Below are 17944 nucleotides of genomic sequence, written 5' to 3' on the forward strand. Positions count from 1 at the left end.
ATTAAAGGGATTGTTCGTCAATTTATTTATATATATCTCATATAAGGAGAATTTCACTCGCGGTAATCTTTTAGCCCTGGTCGAGGGGTTTGAGTCTGACCAACAGTTTTTCCATACGGCCTAGTCATCTATAGAAGTGAATGCAAAACATTAGCCAGATATACTGAGTTTAAGTACCCTAAAGTCTGCGTTGAAATGACCCTCTGTTTTTCCCATAAAATACAAAGATTATATAGGGAAATACAACTGGTCAGTTTTGACCCCTTTACAAAGTCTTCCCAGATATGCCGAGTTTTTTGTGACACCCCAAGGCGTTGTCCTACCACCTCACAAAATTTCAAGGGGGGGGTTCGTCGTCGGAAATTTTTTTTCGTAATAGAGCTCATATAAAGAGAATTTCACTCGCGGTCACTTTTTAGCCCTCGTCGAGGGCTTTGAGTAAAACCGACAGGTCTATCATACGGCCAAGCCATTTACCTATAAGCATGCCAAAAATTAGTCAGATGTAAAGGGGGTAAGTGCCCTAAAATCCGTTTTGAAATTACCCTCTCTTTTTAACATAAAATACAAAGATTATATAGGGAAATACGACTGGTCAGTTTTGACCCATTTCCTGATTTTTCCCGGACATGGCGAGTTTTTTGTGACACCCCAAGGCGTTCTCCTACCACCTCACAAAATATCAAGGGGGGTCGTCTGAGGCAATTTTTTTTCTTAATATAGCCCATATAAGGCGCCGGTCAGTCGAGGTCAGTCCTCTGCGTAGACTTTTCGGCCAACCGTCACCGGCCCTCGTGTTCTATCACCTCAAGGCACCATCGTGCGAAATTTGACGCGCCTTTGCTCTCTCTCTCTCTCTCTCTCTCTCTCTCTCTATATATATATATATATATATATATATATATATATATATATATATATTTATATAAATCATGAATGTTTTGTTAGGTAATCAGTTAGGACCATAGGAACATGTATGTCCCAGGCTGAAACGGTTACATTACTTACACACATTTCTCGGAGTTAACGCTAGTACTTTATTATTACATTCACGAGCTCAGACAACGAGTCACTGGCTCTACCTTTTGTAAAGTGACTAAAATGTAGACGACATCAACTACGCATCACAGGAGACACAGTGAACACTCAAGGGACGTAACCATTAATTCAAAAAACTATTAGGAAAACAAACTGAAATATAATACGTAATTATTAAACTTGTGAAAAACCAACTTTAAATCTCTCTGTTGCACTTAGTACGTTTCGTATAATTATTTAAACTTGAGCATTGCGAGTGGACTTAGATGGGAAAGTTTCCATAAATATGACAGCATATATACGGAAATCAACCTTATTAGTATTAAGTTTTTTTTAACGTATTACGTATTTAAAGCAAATTCACCAGCACTGAGTTATTTTAATTTTATTTTGTGTTAGTTTGAAATAAAAATGTTAAATTAAAAGAAATGTCGTCACCCCAAACTCGTCTAAGATCACTATAGCCCCAAAATTAGTTGTATAGAGGGTCCTACATAAGGAATACGGTATACTACTCGCAGTACTACCTCAGCGGTAGTGTAACCCTTGCCTTTTAGGAACACTTCCCCACGCTCCTGGCAATAGGCTCTGCCCAATGTGTGTTCTACTTAATATTTTCAGAGAGTGATCAAAATACTCTAACGGTTTTCATACAACACACCCTGTGTTATGTGGGTGATATTATGGACAAAGCCGCGTCACAACAACTAAGATCATGCTATAATCAGTGTTCACATTTGAAACCTTCGTGTATTTAAGATAGACGAAACCGGCGGAAAAACTATCGTATAACCACAATAAATGAAATAAACAGAAATAAAAAATACAATACTTTGAAGAGTTTTCGATATCGTAGTAAATATTAAATTTCACTGAAACATTGTTAGTCGAGGTTTATGTTGCGGTAGTCTTCGAATTTTCTTTCTTGTTAGATTGTAGCAATACTCAAATGGTAAGCAAGTGTTATATTGCACATTTTTCTGAAAACTTACATACACCATGTTGTTTTGTTTCCAGAGGATCTGGCACCGTTGGGTATTAATTCAATGACAGATTTAACAGACGGGAATGACACTACATGTGTTACTGTACAGAATTATACAATAGCATGGACAATAAGCTATACCGTGACATCGATAAAAGTGAAGTTTCAAACTAATGGTAAGCTTTGATCACAAATAGTGTTTCGGGCAAAACGGACCTCTTTGGGCAATCGGTTTTTTTCTCTATTGTTTACAGTTTTACATATAAATCATTTTTAATTTTTTTTTCCAGGTTTGGTTCACGAAAGTAAGTATTAGACATCAAATAGACGTTTGAAAAAAAAAAATTCGGTTGTCATTGAAACAAAAAAAAATGCCTCTTTGATTTTTTAGGCACTTTTAAAAACGCTGAAGCCAGTTTATTTTGCAATTATTTGACAAAGTATCAAAGTGCAAATCAACTATTATGAAGAAAAAATCATGATTTTTAGTGATTTTCTTTTGAGCATATCATCATAAGGAAAACGGACAAATGTTCATTCGTCTATTTGTCTCGCTAAGGTAAATGTCCATTAAAATTTAGACATTTGTCCTTTCTGGGGAAACGTACGTTCGGTCATTGTTCGGATTCAGTCAAACGTCTTTTTTTGACAACCTGCATCCGAGCAAATGTCTTTTCGAGCAAGTGTTCATAGGGTATTTTTCTTAGACAGTATTGAAACGCAGTATTATCCGTTTAATGTAATGATATTCTAAAACGCTTTTTAATAAAAATTTTAATGAAATTGGCGCTTTCTATTACATTCATTATCTGACGTGAATATTGGTGTAAATGAGATAATATAAAAAATCGTATTTTTTGTTTATGATGCGTTACATTAAAAAATGTACATATTGTATTTCAGACTCAGTATCTAACATCAGTTTTACTGTCAAAGAGCCAAACTCTGCCAGCAGCTTTACCCCGTGTACCAACCAGACCATGTCAAGAGTAAACGACTTTACCATAGACATCTCCTGTAGTTACAATACACTTGTTCAGGCTGTTCAAATAGACTTTGGAATATTAAGATCTGTTTGTACTGTCAATTTTAACGGAGGTAAGAACCTTTGAAAATAAAAATAATAATTAAAATAATGAGTGTACATAAGGAAAAATCTAAAATATCACGTTCAGGCAGATTTATATATTTTTGATGCGAGCAGAACATACTGATTCTGTCCCCATCTATTTTTCTACTGTCAATTCACCGGCTCCACCCCCGCCCGCGTCGTTTTACCATGTACACCCCCCCCCTAAACATGGTAGTAAGATATTACTCCAGGAATTACACCCCTGTTATTGAGAGATGCATGGGAATGCGAGTACTTAAATGTAAGTTAGTGGTAAGGTAGCTGATAAGGTTTGGGATGTGGTTAGTCATAAGGTTTGTTAATAATTTTTGGGATAGGGATAGGAACAGGATTTCAGATAGAGTAGATGCTATGGAAGATAATTGATTTGACGGAAGGAGGTGATTTTTCAAATTGGGGTGGGGGTGGTCATATACCAAATCTTATTATAATTTTAATACAAGTGTCCATATTTGCTTTTGACTGTACTGCTAATGTCGACTTAGTCATCGAGTAAAGTTACACATTTATTTAAAGTTAGGTAAATAAAATTGATATATTGCTTGTTATCATGTTAAAATAAAACTAGTAACAATGCATAGAAATGAATTATGATATTATTATCTTTTTTAAAAAAACGTATACTTAGGAAGAAATATCGCGTTGAATCAAGAGACTTGGCAGTCCAGTAACTTTAATGACGTATGGACATCTTCCAAAGCGGTTGATGGAAACACTGATGGAATAATAGGACACAATTCTTGTACACATACTGCCGAAAAAAAAACTCTGGAAACCTGGAGAGTGACATTCTCTAATGCAGTTTATATTAACCGATACATTTTGTACAACAGAGGTAAAAGATATAACGTTTCTTCTTAAAATGTGCGGATAGAGCAATTCTTTTGATAGGTAGGAGCATATCCATTAAAATATTAACTGGAAAACATCACGTAAAGAACCAACATTTAGAGTAACGTGTGCAATAATAAGAATCACTTAGCTTCACGAGATGGTGGTATGGACATTAAATTTTAAAATGTGTGAATTTAAGTGTGCCAGATTCTCTCTATTCTACTGGTATTATATTACTTGGTGTAATTATAGAAAGACTACAATGGCTAAAAACGGATAAAGCATTATTTCATTACGTAGCATATGTTACATTAAAGTTATCGTTAGCAATATTTTTCCTTATTTGAATTTATTGAATAAATTGAATAGTTTCTGGGTACATTTTTCTTTCTTAAGAATTTTTGTTTTAAAATGACTTAAGGTTATATATGACTTTAAGTTATCTGGTCGTTTTGAAATGAATACTTCAAATTAGAAGACTATAAACATAATAGCTAAGAAACATAATTAAACTGAGATAACTTAGTTCTTTTTTAGAGATTTAATAGTAAAACGTGTAAATGGTGATTGGAAACAAGTATGGAAAACATTTATATTGCGACCAACAGTTTTACTTTTATTAAACACTAGTCGACCCGCGGCGTAATATACGCCGCTATTTAATGATCCAATACGTCCTGATAGACACAGTTGTCCGAAAACGGTGGGTTTGGGCAAACTACTGTGAGAGAATGATAGGAAGTAGCTCTGGAGAGAGCAACATACAATTGTCCATGAGTGAAAACAGGTTTTGGAAGATACAGGCATATCTTTTTGAATGTTTGGCCATGTGCTTTATTAATTGTCATGGCAAAGGCTAATCTGACAGGAAATTGTCCGCGCGTAAAGGTGAAAGGCAAATTTGAATCTGATGGAGTCAAGGATATCCGTGGAATAAGGACAGATTGTGAGGTTGCAGCTGCGATAGTTTTACACCCCAGTACGTTGGACAGTTTGTGAGGTAGCAGCTGCGATAGTTTTACACTCCAGTACGTTGCGGTGACTGCTGGTAACAGTCAGTCTAGTGCCATTACAGAGATCTCTTGCTGGCACGAGGTTTCTTAGAAGCATGACAACTGAGCCAACTTTACTTTTGAGCTTATGCGGAGGCATGCCAGTAGGGGTAAGACTGTTAAGAAATTCTACGGGGAAGGAAGGTTCGTCTGCGTGATCGTCTGTGACGATGGAGTCAACGCTGGTGAAAGTTACTTCGTCGGTTGGGATAAGTTTCAATACTTGTTCATTCAGGTGCAGGGAGTCTTCGTTCGTGACACTTAATATAGCTCGCGTACTGAGTTGTTTCGAAGTGACAGTTGAGAAGTCGATGTCGCCATATAGTAATTGAACGGGATCAGAATGAAGAGGGAATGAATGTGACGGTAATGTTACAGGTGTTCCAATTGTCCCGTCTCCAACATCGAGAAGCCATTTTGCAAAATGCTGTTTGTCAGGAAGAGCTCTCATATTTGTCGTCAGTGTAAGTACAAGCATGTGACGCCATAAAGGTTGCTTGTTAATGCAACTGGCGACAGTGTAAGTACATGCATGTGACGCCACAAAAGTTGCTTGTTTATGCAACTGGCGACTGTGAGTGCTCGGGAGGCACGCAGAATGACGGGGAGTATTTGTCGGAAATCTCCACCCAATAGAATTGTTTTCCCTCCAAATGAGTGCGTCTCACCTGTAAGATCACGTAACAATCTGTCGACTGCCTGAAATGCGTATGCGTATGTGGAAGTAGGAGTAAGCTTCAACGGGACTTTAAATACCGAGTGTGCAGTACGTCCACCCGGTAACAATGTTGCAGCTATTCCTGTAGATGCAACGGTTATAGGAAAGTCTCCCCTGGCTCTGATGGTATGGATCAGAGCTTTATAGACAAAGGTTTTCCCTGTTCCTGCCGGATCATCTAAGAAGAAGCAGGTTTGTCGCGGTCGGGAGTCTGTGTATGCAGCGTCTAAAACAGTGTCAACAGCGTACATTTGTTCAGTGTTGAGTTTGTCGTAGTGTTCCATAGAGTGGGAGTGTTCAGCCTGAGCATCGAAGACGGAAGATGAATGACACATTAGAAGAATGTCAGTGAGGGTTAGGCGTAATTTGTGCAGGTTGAGGCCATGTGGTTGAAGCATGTCATTAATTTCTGCTAGAGCATGCATGCAACCAGTGCGTGTGGAATATGTTCTGAGAAAGTCCTCAGAAAGGGAGAGTTTATGCGTGTCCCAAAGGTGTTGAACGTTTTGTGGTTCGCCGAAGACACAGATGAAAACGAAAAGTTGTCGCAAAAACCCTGGCATTCGTATCTCAGATGCCTCTATAAGTGTATCATGCCATATCATCTCGTCTTTAAGAAGACCCAATAGTTGGCACGCCTTTTTGAAAGCGTTACATTCCACGCCGTTGACAGTTCGTAGATGCTTGAAACTCGTGATGCTTACGGAACGGGTAAGGAGAAGCCTGAGGTAATAACGTTCGGTGTCGTGAATGACAACAACAGGCATTCTACCGATCACCTTTGCACCTCCTCTAATTCTCTTTTGCCATTTTCCAGAGGATTGTTGGAATGTGTAATGTTGGGGAACATCAGTGTAATGTAACTCAGCTTCAGGATCCGTTTTATTGAGTTCAAACCAAGCTAAGTACATGGTGTTTTTGTTTGCCTGTCTTTGTAGTGCTCGTTCTTCCTGACCCTCATGAAAGAAGACGACTTGTTGTTCTGGCAAATGAACTGGTAATCGTGTTATAACATGCGATTTTTCTGAAAGCCTCGTTTTTGGAACTCAATGACGAAAATGTATGCGACTGCATTGCCGAAAATATTCCTCTCCAGAATGTCAGTTAGGAACTCACGCAGTTTGATATGACAGACGCGGGCAGCTACATCAGGCCTGTGTTCTGGTCGCTCATGATGGGAAATAGTGTTAGAAATTTCCGGCCAAGCAGGATTGCAGGTGAATGTTAGGAATAAGTCAGGCTTTCCACATTTGCGGACAATCGCCATCGCGTCATGGTAGTTCTGTTGCATGTACCGTGGACTGCCTTGAAATGTAGAGGGAAGAATGATCAACTGTCCATGGTGAATGTTATTGCCTTGTGCTTTCGCAGCGATAGCATCAATCAGTCCCCTGTATTGTTCTACGCGCAAATCTTCTTGATGGGAGCGTAGGTAATGTAAACGCGCGCCTTCTGTTCTGACATATGCGTCGACTACATATTGCTGGAACAGTTTGCCGCTGGAATGCAAGATGCTGAATGCAGATCTCATGGCAAGCCTGTAGGCATAAAATTGGAGTTGTGTGACTCTGGTTCTGTTTGCTGTTCGCTTTTCTTCAACATGGGCCAATTGTATGTGCCAGCCTGGATCTCCGTAAGGAAATAGCAGCCATCTTCCGAAGTTCGAGAGCAACAGTTTTGTCGAAGACATTTTTCCAGAAATACGCGACTGATAGGAATAAACAGTTACCTGATGAAGGAATTTCGACTACATGGAAAGACCTGTTGACTCCACGAAATATATTTGAAGCGGTGGCTATTGTTAGGAACAAAGGGGCAAAATCAAAACAAACCTTCGGGGACAAACGTGGCTCAGACGACTGTAGGAGATACCAAAGCAACTCAGGACACAGGAGCGACTGAGGTGCACACTGCTGCGGGTACACACTGTTTCGCATGCCCCCCCCCTATGAAAGCAGCCTTCCGTGACGAAGGTTTACAGGCGACAATGAAAATATCAAGCAGAACTTGTTATCTCCCCTTAGTTTCAAATCATTCAAAAACTAAATTGTCTGCCTCTAATAGCCGTCAATTATTGGAGCCGTCTCTACTATTGTAAACATTTGGGGTGAACCACAGCTCACCTGACAGGTGGGGATGAGGAAGTGGCTAAGCTGTGTGGTGTTTTTGTATGGTCTCCATTTGCCGCTACTTAGCTGTTTTATTTTCTACTTTTCAATAATTCATAATTTGTGAATTCGACAGTATCAGTGCTGCTACTGAAAATATTTCCTTTAAAACACTATCAGTAGGACGCTAAGGACAATAACCCACTCCCACACTCCTTTCCCCCAACCCCTACCCAACACCCCCTCCCCCCGTGAAAGCAGCCTCCTCTTAGTTACCTCCTCCAAGTTTAAAATAGTTTCAAACTAAATTATAGGCGTCACTAAACCCGGCTGTACGATTGTAAACATTTAGCGTGAACAAGAGCTCACCAGACCATGTGGGGGTGGGGGAGGTTGCGATATGCCTAGAGAGGAAGAGAGGGGACTGCTAAGCGCGCTTACAGATTGGCGTTTTCTAACGTCTCCAAGAAGAGAATTATATATATAGATTGTTTTCTATTTAACGTTGTGGGTGTCCGTGATTAGCCCTGGGGTATGCACACAGCTTACATAAACCAATTTGTATTAAGTTTCGTTAATTCGTAATTGTCTAACATTTTTTTTTTCAAATTATATAATATTCATCAAAATGATTTTCAAAGTTTAATTTATTTATATATATTCTTGAAAGAAATGGATCACAATTTTCTTGTAAAGTTTTAAAAAGAACAACCTCCAAAACAATTCTTCCTTTCTTAGAAACAGATCGTAAAATAACCTTCGAAAAATTGAGTGAAAATGAAAAGTAGTAACGAGAACGAATTTTTCCTAATTAGTTATATAAATATTTAAATATAGCTATAAAATTTTAAGTGGTATGGTAAGTATGTTATATGGTTTATTACTAGTCTGCTTATAAATGTAGCATCTAGACATTTGAGTTTGTGTTTAATTTTCCACGCAGTTAATATTTCTACTATTTAAATCTTTATCAGCTGATTGCTGCCAAGATCTTCTCCGTGGTTTTACACTCACCAGCTACAGCTACAACAACCAGACGTTGTTCACCTACACAGAACCTAACACTGTTGTCGCTGTTTATGCAGTGACCTCAACATCAACACCTTCTGTAACCGCTGTGCAAATACAAGCCAAATTCTATATTTTAACACTTTGTGAAGTTGAGATTTTTGAAGGTATTAATTTTATATATTAACTAATACAGTGGTTTTTAAGCTGGATTGGAACAGTGTTTATTTCAACAACAAAAATTCCTGGAGAGGGGCGGGGGAGCACATTAAAACATTTGAGCGATTGACTAAAATTTCCGGGGAGGCGGACAGTTGTAAAAGTATATATTCAGATTCTGATTGTGCGGACGAACACTTGGCACCACAGATGACATTTCAAATACAACAGTGTAACATAGCAATAAAGTGCGTCAGAGTGAGTTGACAAGTTTTGGTATCTCGACAATTCTATTTCGTGAAATATTTGACGTAAGTACACAAACACGTCACTTATCTTGTGAACTTCACATATACAGGCGCGCGTTGATCGTGTTTATACGTGCTGCGGCGAACACAATTTTTATTTTTATATCTTGGCACAGTTGTTGACGTGTGCTGGTACATCGTAGTGTGATTTCTTTCTTATTAATTTAATTCCTTCATACTTTTGATATACAGCAAAGAAATCAAGTGGTTTTACCATAATATACAATACGAGCTAACCCGCGCCGTAAGCATACTCCGCTATTTAGTTGTATTATTTCTACTGTTCGGTTATTCATAATTCGACACAACCAGTGCTGTGACTGAAATTATTTGCTTTAAAACACAATCGGTAGCTCGTGAATGACAATTACCCCCCCCTCCCCCCCCCCCCCCCCTGAAAGCAACATCCCCTTAGTTTGTAAATTGCTTAAAAACTAAATGATCTGCCGCTAATAGCCGTTATTAATTCGACCCGGCGTGAACCTCAGCTTACCAGACTGGTAGTGGTGGGGGTGATAGAGATATACTTAGAGATCGAGGGAGGGAACTGGTACGATTCGGTACCCCCAATAAGGTTGTGAAACACTGAATTCGGGATACAAGATACATAAACATGTTTTAGATAAAAGTGACATTTTGCTCATTCACATTTTTATTTCTTAATTCGCTACTAAAACTTTTTAGCTATCTTACCCGAAGATTTTGGTCTTCTTTATCCTTTTATCATTTTAATGCGATGTGAATCTACCCCCCGGCAAATTTTTACACTACTACGTGGACATCGGTTATCTTCGAGCGTTTATTACATCTATTATTGCCTGAGAGGCACAATAAACTATACAGCGATCTATCGGCCAAGCTATCGTGTAGACGCAGGTGTAGTGATTATGTTTCAGTTCTACAAATAAGTGGTTTAAAGGTTGTTTTCGTCAAAATAAAATTTGACGCTAAACTCCTTATAAGGGCATGCGCGTAAAAATAATGCAAATTCATTGCTACACTTGACTAATCCTATTACAATACAGTAAATCAAAATAATTCACGCTAGGCATCGCTAGGCAGCTATCGTGTTTATATATAAACAATCACCTGTATTCGTGTGTATACTTCATTTGCCTATACCGCTTTATATTCTTCTATTTGTTGTTTTAAAAGTATACAACACATTTAGGTTAACATCTGAAACGTTGCCAAGAAATCTATTTTTGATTGTCATTCGAACACTATTAAACACTGTTTAGTACGTTTTATACTTAGCTAAAACAATCCGTCATGAACATGTCTGTCGGTTTTAAGAATGTATTAAGTCCATCCTCTTCATCACTTTCTCGCTATTCAACTAACGACCAGTTTATAATCTTGTTACATCATGCAGTGATAGCCTTGAACGCTATCACCAGTTTTTATATCGGACTGTAAACGACACATGTGTTAAGGTGTATGTTCTTCCCTACCCCATCCCAACCCCCTTACGACAATCGACTGTCACGCAACATAAAATCTGTACCAGAAAATTATTACTTCTTTTCACGCCTAAAACCGCAACTTTACCATAGTACTGTACTGTCTGGAGTAGGCTATATCAAAACAATTTTACCGATACAATTATTAATAAATATTATATAACTCAGTTCATCAATTAATACTTTGAGAATATACAGTGAATGACTAAAATAGTACTCACACAGGGATAGTTCTATGTAACGTAACACTCCTAGTGAAGACTTGTGGGGAAGTCGGAATTTTGAGATGTGTGACGATGAGGGCTTGTATAAAAGGGCATACAGGCATGATATGTTATATTGAAACCGATTGGTTAACAAAAGATTTTTAAAAAAACAGGATGCCCCATTGGATGGTTTGGACCAAGCTGCCAGTACAAATGCCGCTGTACCAACAACTACTGCAACGTGTCTGGTGGATGCTATGGTGGATCTAGTTGTGTTAGTGGATGGTTTGGTCCACTTTGTCAATACCGTATGTATTAAGTTTCATTGAAAGTAATGCAAATAGCTAAAATGGTTTTAATCACAGAACAAATTCTATTGTTTAAAGGTAATGTATATTCAAGGTTTCAATAATTGAATATAGTACCTACATTATTACAATGATACCATATCCCATAGCGTCCCTCAAAACCAAGTATAATGTTCACGTTTGTCCAGCCTACTTTCTGACCTTTACACAACCCACATCATTCAACGCCAGTGTTTCTTCCAGACTTTTTCTCGGGGGCGGCACTTGAAATTGTCGGGTGGGGGGGGGGGGGGGGGGCGCTCACTATAAAAAGTATATATTTTCTATATCTATTCCCTTTCGTTAGGGGGCGGGGGGGGGGGGCGGTAGACATTCTTCAATCTGTTCAACTCAGCAGTGTCCCTTTCTTAACTTTTATCTCGCAGTAAATGATCAAACGTATATACATGTCCATCAACCTCAGTGTACCCTATTTGCAGTGCATTGTTTCAAATAAACTAAATTTACATCGCATGAGCTGCTTAACCATCACAAAAAAAAGTTGTAGCACTCTGGTACTTTATATGCAACAATTAAAACAATTGTTATTTTAAGTACATTAGACATTTCTTTCAAGACGAATGTGTTGATGTATTTAAACTAATGTTTTCCTCGTCCCATTTCTTCCATGGGCGGGTGTTTTCACTCATGGTTTCTATGTCAAGTTAAAATAATCTCAATTTCCACAATACGGATGCTCTTAAAATTATATACGTACAATTTTAATTTTTCGCGGCAATTACACCGCCCTGTTAAAATGTGTTCGAATAATTTTGTGTGCAAATATAAACTATCCATACAGTAACTGCTATTGAAGGAAATATTGTGAAGGCGTATTATACAGTGTAAAGAGTGTGGTTTATTTTGTAATAAGTAATTTAATTAAAACATAAAATCAAAATATTAATTCAAATTATTAATATCTATATTACTTATAAACTTGTTTAGCTTGCAACGCTACATTTTACGGATATAACTGCACAAGCCGATGTAGTACAAATTGTAAAGATCAGCTTTGTGAGAATGTTGGTGGAATTTGTGTTGACTGTATACCTGGGAAAAAGGGAGATTTCTGTGACCAAGGTAGTACATTTTATTCAATAAATATAGATTTTGATTTACACTTATAACATTATTGTGGCTACAAAAATTAATGTACTACTTTCAGTCTGCGATTACCACCATTATGGATCAAACTGTCTACTGAATTGTTCTTCAAATTGTGAGGACTCTAAATGTAACATAACAACTGGCGAATGTTATTCGTGTGTAGCAGGATTTCAGGGAACATTTTGTAACATCTGTAAGTTGTGTAATATTGCGGTTTTTTTTTTCAAAGAAATTTTTAATAAGCATAAAAACATATAGTTGTATTCAAATGCTAAAAACATATAGTTGTATTCAAATGCCCTTATTTATCATGGTTAATATATAATTTTGTTTTAAAATCCAGTATGCGACAAACATCATTTTGGTCCAAACTGTGCCTACAACTGTTCCTCCAACTGTGAGAAATCTGAATGTAACAAATCAACAGGGGAATGTTTTTCGTGTCCAGCGGGATTCAAGGGAAAATTTTGTGATATATGTGAGTTGTCTTACTACGAATTTATTACATTGGAATATAGTAAAGTAAAGAATATACAATTTAAAGTTGTATTAGTATGTTATTGTATGATTGACTAATGTATGTATTTGTAAAAAATATAGCATGCGATTCACAACATTTCGGCGTCAACTGCATGTACAACTGCTCATCCAACTGTGATAAATCTGAATGCAATAAAAGCAATGGTTACTGTAATACATGTAAGGCTGGGTATCAAGGAGATTTCTGTAATAGCAGTAAGTAATAATGAATAGTCTCAAAAGAAGTTTTAAAATTGATTCTAATTTTCCTGTAGGCTACTAGAACGCTAAATTAACCGATAGTTTGAAAATCACTTTAAAGACAATATCACTGATACAGCTCAACAGCGTGCGACAAACTCATTATGGCACTGAATGTATTTACAACTGTTCTACACCGATGTGATTATGATCGTTCCAATGATGTATTTTTTTATTCATTAGCTAATTTTTATAGATTTAGTAAGCAGTTCGTTTGATAAACATTTAATATGCCCTTATACTATTGCATCAAGGGTGATGCCAGTTAACTTCATGATCTTACTGAACGATTTTTCATAGTGTGTCATATTACCAGTTATTTAGATTTAATAGTATAATTTTTAGCTTCATAACGTAAAACTAAATTAGAAACTATTTCAAACTGCATATTATCACATTTATAATTTGAGTTGCAATAAGATTGTAAGCTTAAATGGTTCGTGTAATCAGCTTTTTATTACATTAATCAGGTCAAGATAGACTAGCAGAGGGTATCGGCATTGGCATTGGAATCATGTGTGGAGTTGTTGTACTCATCGTAGCTATAGCTTGCATAATTCGTAAACATATTCCCTCATTAGCACGTGTAACGGGCAATCAGAACATTGTGAATGGACAAACACTTGACAATGGAAAAGCATCTGGTAATATTTAAATATATATCTTAAATGTAGTTTTCGACATATTTTACATTAGTGTGACCCATACTTTATTTGTATAAATCTTTCAGAGAGCCAGACGGTGTATACAGATATTGATGTACAGTCGTCAACTGTCGGATCAAATTCTTATGACATTATTCAGAAAGAAAGCAGCCCATATGATGCTTTAGATACTGAGTATAAAGAGAGTGTACAATATGAGTCTGCTTGCTTGTAAACTATGAAGAATATAGCATAGGTTCCTTTTGTTTGAAGGTTATAACTTACAAAGAGCAGTTGTTTTTATTTATGTTTTACTAGCTTTTATTTAAAAATTGCTTCATCTGTATGTCTGTAGTGTTTTTATCATTAAAGATGGAAATTTCGAGCACTTCTAACCGAGTAAAACTCGGCACGGAAAAAAGTTATTTTTTAGACGGTTGACCTCTTTTTCTAGACACGTGGATGTGCCCACAAAACCATACAAATACACAAGTTTTTCTAATTTTGAAAATCAGTATGTATATTTATTATCCTCTGCAATGGTGTCAGTAACGTCGCAGAAGGAACTTGTAAATTATCAGTCACGCTAGGCGGGGTGCCGGGTTTCACCGCTGGTTCTGTTGAGTCATTGATTGTAGTAGCCTTGTGTATGTCACTTTGGAAAACGAATGTAGATGGAGCCAAGGGCACTCTGCAGCTACTGAACATTTCGTCAGAAGAGACCTATGTTATTTAATCCTTTTAATTGAACGTAACACTTGACCCTCTGTGTAGCACGCCGAATAAATACAGAACTCGGAGTGCCCAACCATATACTATTTCTGGCGCTTCAGAGGGCCACCTTTTTCAGTAAAATCCGCCATTATATTACCCAACCGTATTCCTAATATGGGGCACTTTTTAAATCATATGGAGAATCAAGTACTACCGCTGAATCCCTGTTCAGAAAGATAAATCATCAGACCCTAGTGCTAAGATAGCTGCTAAAAACTTTAGGCACCAAACCACACATTACCGCAGGGGCACAGCCCCTCCCATATTTAATTTTTTTTTACAGCATATACTTTTGAATCAGTCTTCTGGACATCTTCCCAGATTTTTATGACGATTAGCTTAATAGTCATGTAATGCGTAAGAAAAATGTACACACCTTTACACACACACACACATACACACACACACACGCACACACACACACACACACACACATATATATATATATATATATATATATATATATATATATAATATATATATATATATATATATATATATATATATTTGTATGTGTATATATATAAGAGAAAGTTTCAACCAGAAAGAATTAAATGTTCAGAGTTCATTGCAACTTCAGGCATACGACTTTATTAGTGAAGAAATGCTCCTTGCGACTCCTAAAAACACATTTAAATTTTCGTTAGATTCTGCACAGACTGCTTGATTACATGCTGTACTTGATCGTATAGGAATGCTTGTAAGATGAATAACTACCAGTATTCTATTCAAAGTTTAGTTCAGCTCTTGAGCCTGCTAACCTATTTTAAAACGTTTTTCTTAACTCAGCTTCGCGTTTGTTTGTTTGGTTGTTTGGATGTTTGTTGTTAAAATTGACATCGAAAATTAGCCCACTTCTGATTGCTCTAGAGACCTGAAATTTGGCATGCATGCTACTTTCGCCTAACAATTTCAGATGCAATCATAAAAACTAGCAATTAGTGACCGTAATTAGCTTAATTTAATTACGCCCCAAGGACCATAAAATTGAGGACATGATTTCTAAAGATACCGACAAGACTGGAGTCCTAATGACACAGTTACTTCGGCCCCAATCGATGTGAGCGCGCTGGCCGTGATCGTATAGTTGTTAGTACTTCGCGTTGTGGCCGCGACAACCCAGGTTCGAATCCTGGACGCTCAAGATTTTTAGTCCGTGTATTTATAAACACTTTTTTAAAAACCACGTTTTTCATGTGTAGCAACGGACTAAAAAGGAGAAAATAAAATACTTAAAAAAAACTTTTAAAAAAACCACGTTTTTCTTGTGGACTAAAAAGTAGAAAATAACTATTTACATACATTTGATGACAAAAAACGTGGGTCGGGCAGATGGGTCGGGAAATTTGATGGTGAACGTACCCACGTTTTTTGTCATCAAATGTATGTAAATAGTTATTTTCTACTTTTTAGTCCACAAGAAAAACGTGGTTTTTTAAAAAGTTTTTTTTAAGTATTTTATTATTGGGTAACCACGACACAGAACCAGGATGTTGTATGAATGAATATTTTCAATAGGCAAATATTTTTACTTTCTCGTATATAGGAAGTATAGACAAAGTATTCTAATCGTGCAAAAAAAATGTAGATTTTTGCAAATCTGGACGTTTTACACCTCCCTGAGTCGGAAAAACATAGTTTTACAAACTTGTCCGTATGACTGTGTGTGTGTGTGTATGTGTGTATATGTGTAAACACAATAACTTGAGTACCTTTACAGTTAGGTTGATGAAATTTCATATAAAAGTATTATATCAAAATCGTAGATACGTATCAACTTTTGAGCGATTTCCGGTAATCGGAAGTGGAACATTTCTACTTTGAATTTTTCAAAAGCTTATAACTTGAGTACTATTCCAGATAGATACATAAAATTCCACATGTAAGTAAATTATCTCATTCTCTGACTTCCGTCAAATTTTGAGTAATTTCCGTTGATCGGAAGTAGTAATTTTCACTATTTCCGATTTCTCAAAAAAACGCATGTGAATTTATAAAGTACTAATACTATTCCGCACTATTTTGCACATCTGTATTCGGCGTTCGCTTGGTGCGCAATTCTCTTTTCTATGAGATTCTATTTTATTTTAAAAAGTTTAAGTATTTAAAATGGATTAAAATCATTACTATATCCCGAGTTCCCATCCCTGTTGTTTTATATAAGAATATTCGAGAAAGTTTAGGGGAGATCACTCCCGGTTTATTATTTTAGTGATATTTAAAGGTTAGAATAAGTAAAGACATTTTTTGTGCATCAAACACTTTTAAAATTGAAGTTATGTTTCTACTATACATCACTTAATTTTATTCGAAATAAAAAATTTAAAAATCATATTTTTGTTTTCTCGTTATTGCACTGTCATTATAATTTTCATGTAAAAAAAAGACATGTTTCATTAGACTAAAAAAAATAAGTTTTTTTTTTTTTCTCATTTTCCGTTTTTATAATATTGAAGTTTCAATTGTCGAAAAGGAGTCGGCGACGATCGGATAGGTAAAACCTCTTAATTGCTTTAAAAAAGGTCCCCAGTTCAAGCCAGGCATATGAGGCTCGATTACTGGAAACAGCAAGAAATTAAAAAAATAAACAGACTGAAATGGGTGTTAACGGCCTATAAGGCGCATAACAAGTTAACACAATACTTAATAGTATCGGAGGAAAACCATGCAAACCGTACAATTAAGAGCTACGTAGAAGAATACTAAGTGGCAGATAAAATAAATCAAGTGTCTCTGATCATCCTTACATACATAAACATTTGCATTTCCCCAATCCCAGCGTCCTTATAAGAGATTGATCGTGTTTTAATTGTACAAAACCACCACTGATTATATAATATTTCTAAATGCCACTTGATCTAAAACAAAGACAGTTTTTTAAGTTGAAAGGTGTATTATTTAAGAAAAAGTTTCCCTTTCAAACCTGACGGTCTATGAGGCAAGTGAAGTAGAGTTCACTTGTTTCTGTGATCTCGGCATATGAAGAGATAGTGTGGTCAGCACTATGCCCAGCCGCCTTTATTTAAGAAAACAATAGATAAATCACTTGCTTCATCTTAAGTAAAACTTTTGTCAAGTCTATTTTTAAAGAAACACTTGTCTATGCCAATGTTGTTAAAAATTCCCTGCACCCATTTTAAAAGCAAAACATTACACATAAGCAGTGGCGGAACTAGAAAAAAAGGGCCACCCCGCAAAAAAATTTTTGGGCCCCCCTTACCATGATTATATATATATATATATATATATATATATATATATATATATATATATATATA

At 36.5% G+C, this 17944-nt stretch overlaps 1 protein-coding gene across 1 annotated transcript in view; it reads left to right on the top strand.

Moving 5' to 3' along the window:
* LOC131942914 (uncharacterized) overlaps positions 1-15075 on the top strand; it is a 49752-nt gene extending 34677 nt beyond the window's left edge. The window contains exons 11-18 of the mRNA XM_059302879.1: positions 8842-9042; positions 11185-11319; positions 12307-12441; positions 12527-12661; positions 12812-12946; positions 13069-13203; positions 13719-13892; positions 13979-15075. Coding sequence (XP_059158862.1) covers positions 8842-9042; positions 11185-11319; positions 12307-12441; positions 12527-12661; positions 12812-12946; positions 13069-13203; positions 13719-13892; positions 13979-14127 — 1199 coding nt within the window. The 3' untranslated portion in view covers positions 14128-15075. The remainder of the gene's footprint in view (positions 1-8841; positions 9043-11184; positions 11320-12306; positions 12442-12526; positions 12662-12811; positions 12947-13068; positions 13204-13718; positions 13893-13978) is intronic.
* The last annotated feature ends 2869 nt before the right edge of the window (positions 15076-17944 follow it).

The sequence above is a fragment of the Physella acuta genome, unplaced genomic scaffold (assembly GCF_028476545.2).
Source record: "Physella acuta isolate Inbredline_101_S28 unplaced genomic scaffold, ASM2847654v3 ptg000432l, whole genome shotgun sequence".
Lineage (NCBI taxonomy): Eukaryota > Metazoa > Mollusca > Gastropoda > Physidae > Physella > Physella acuta.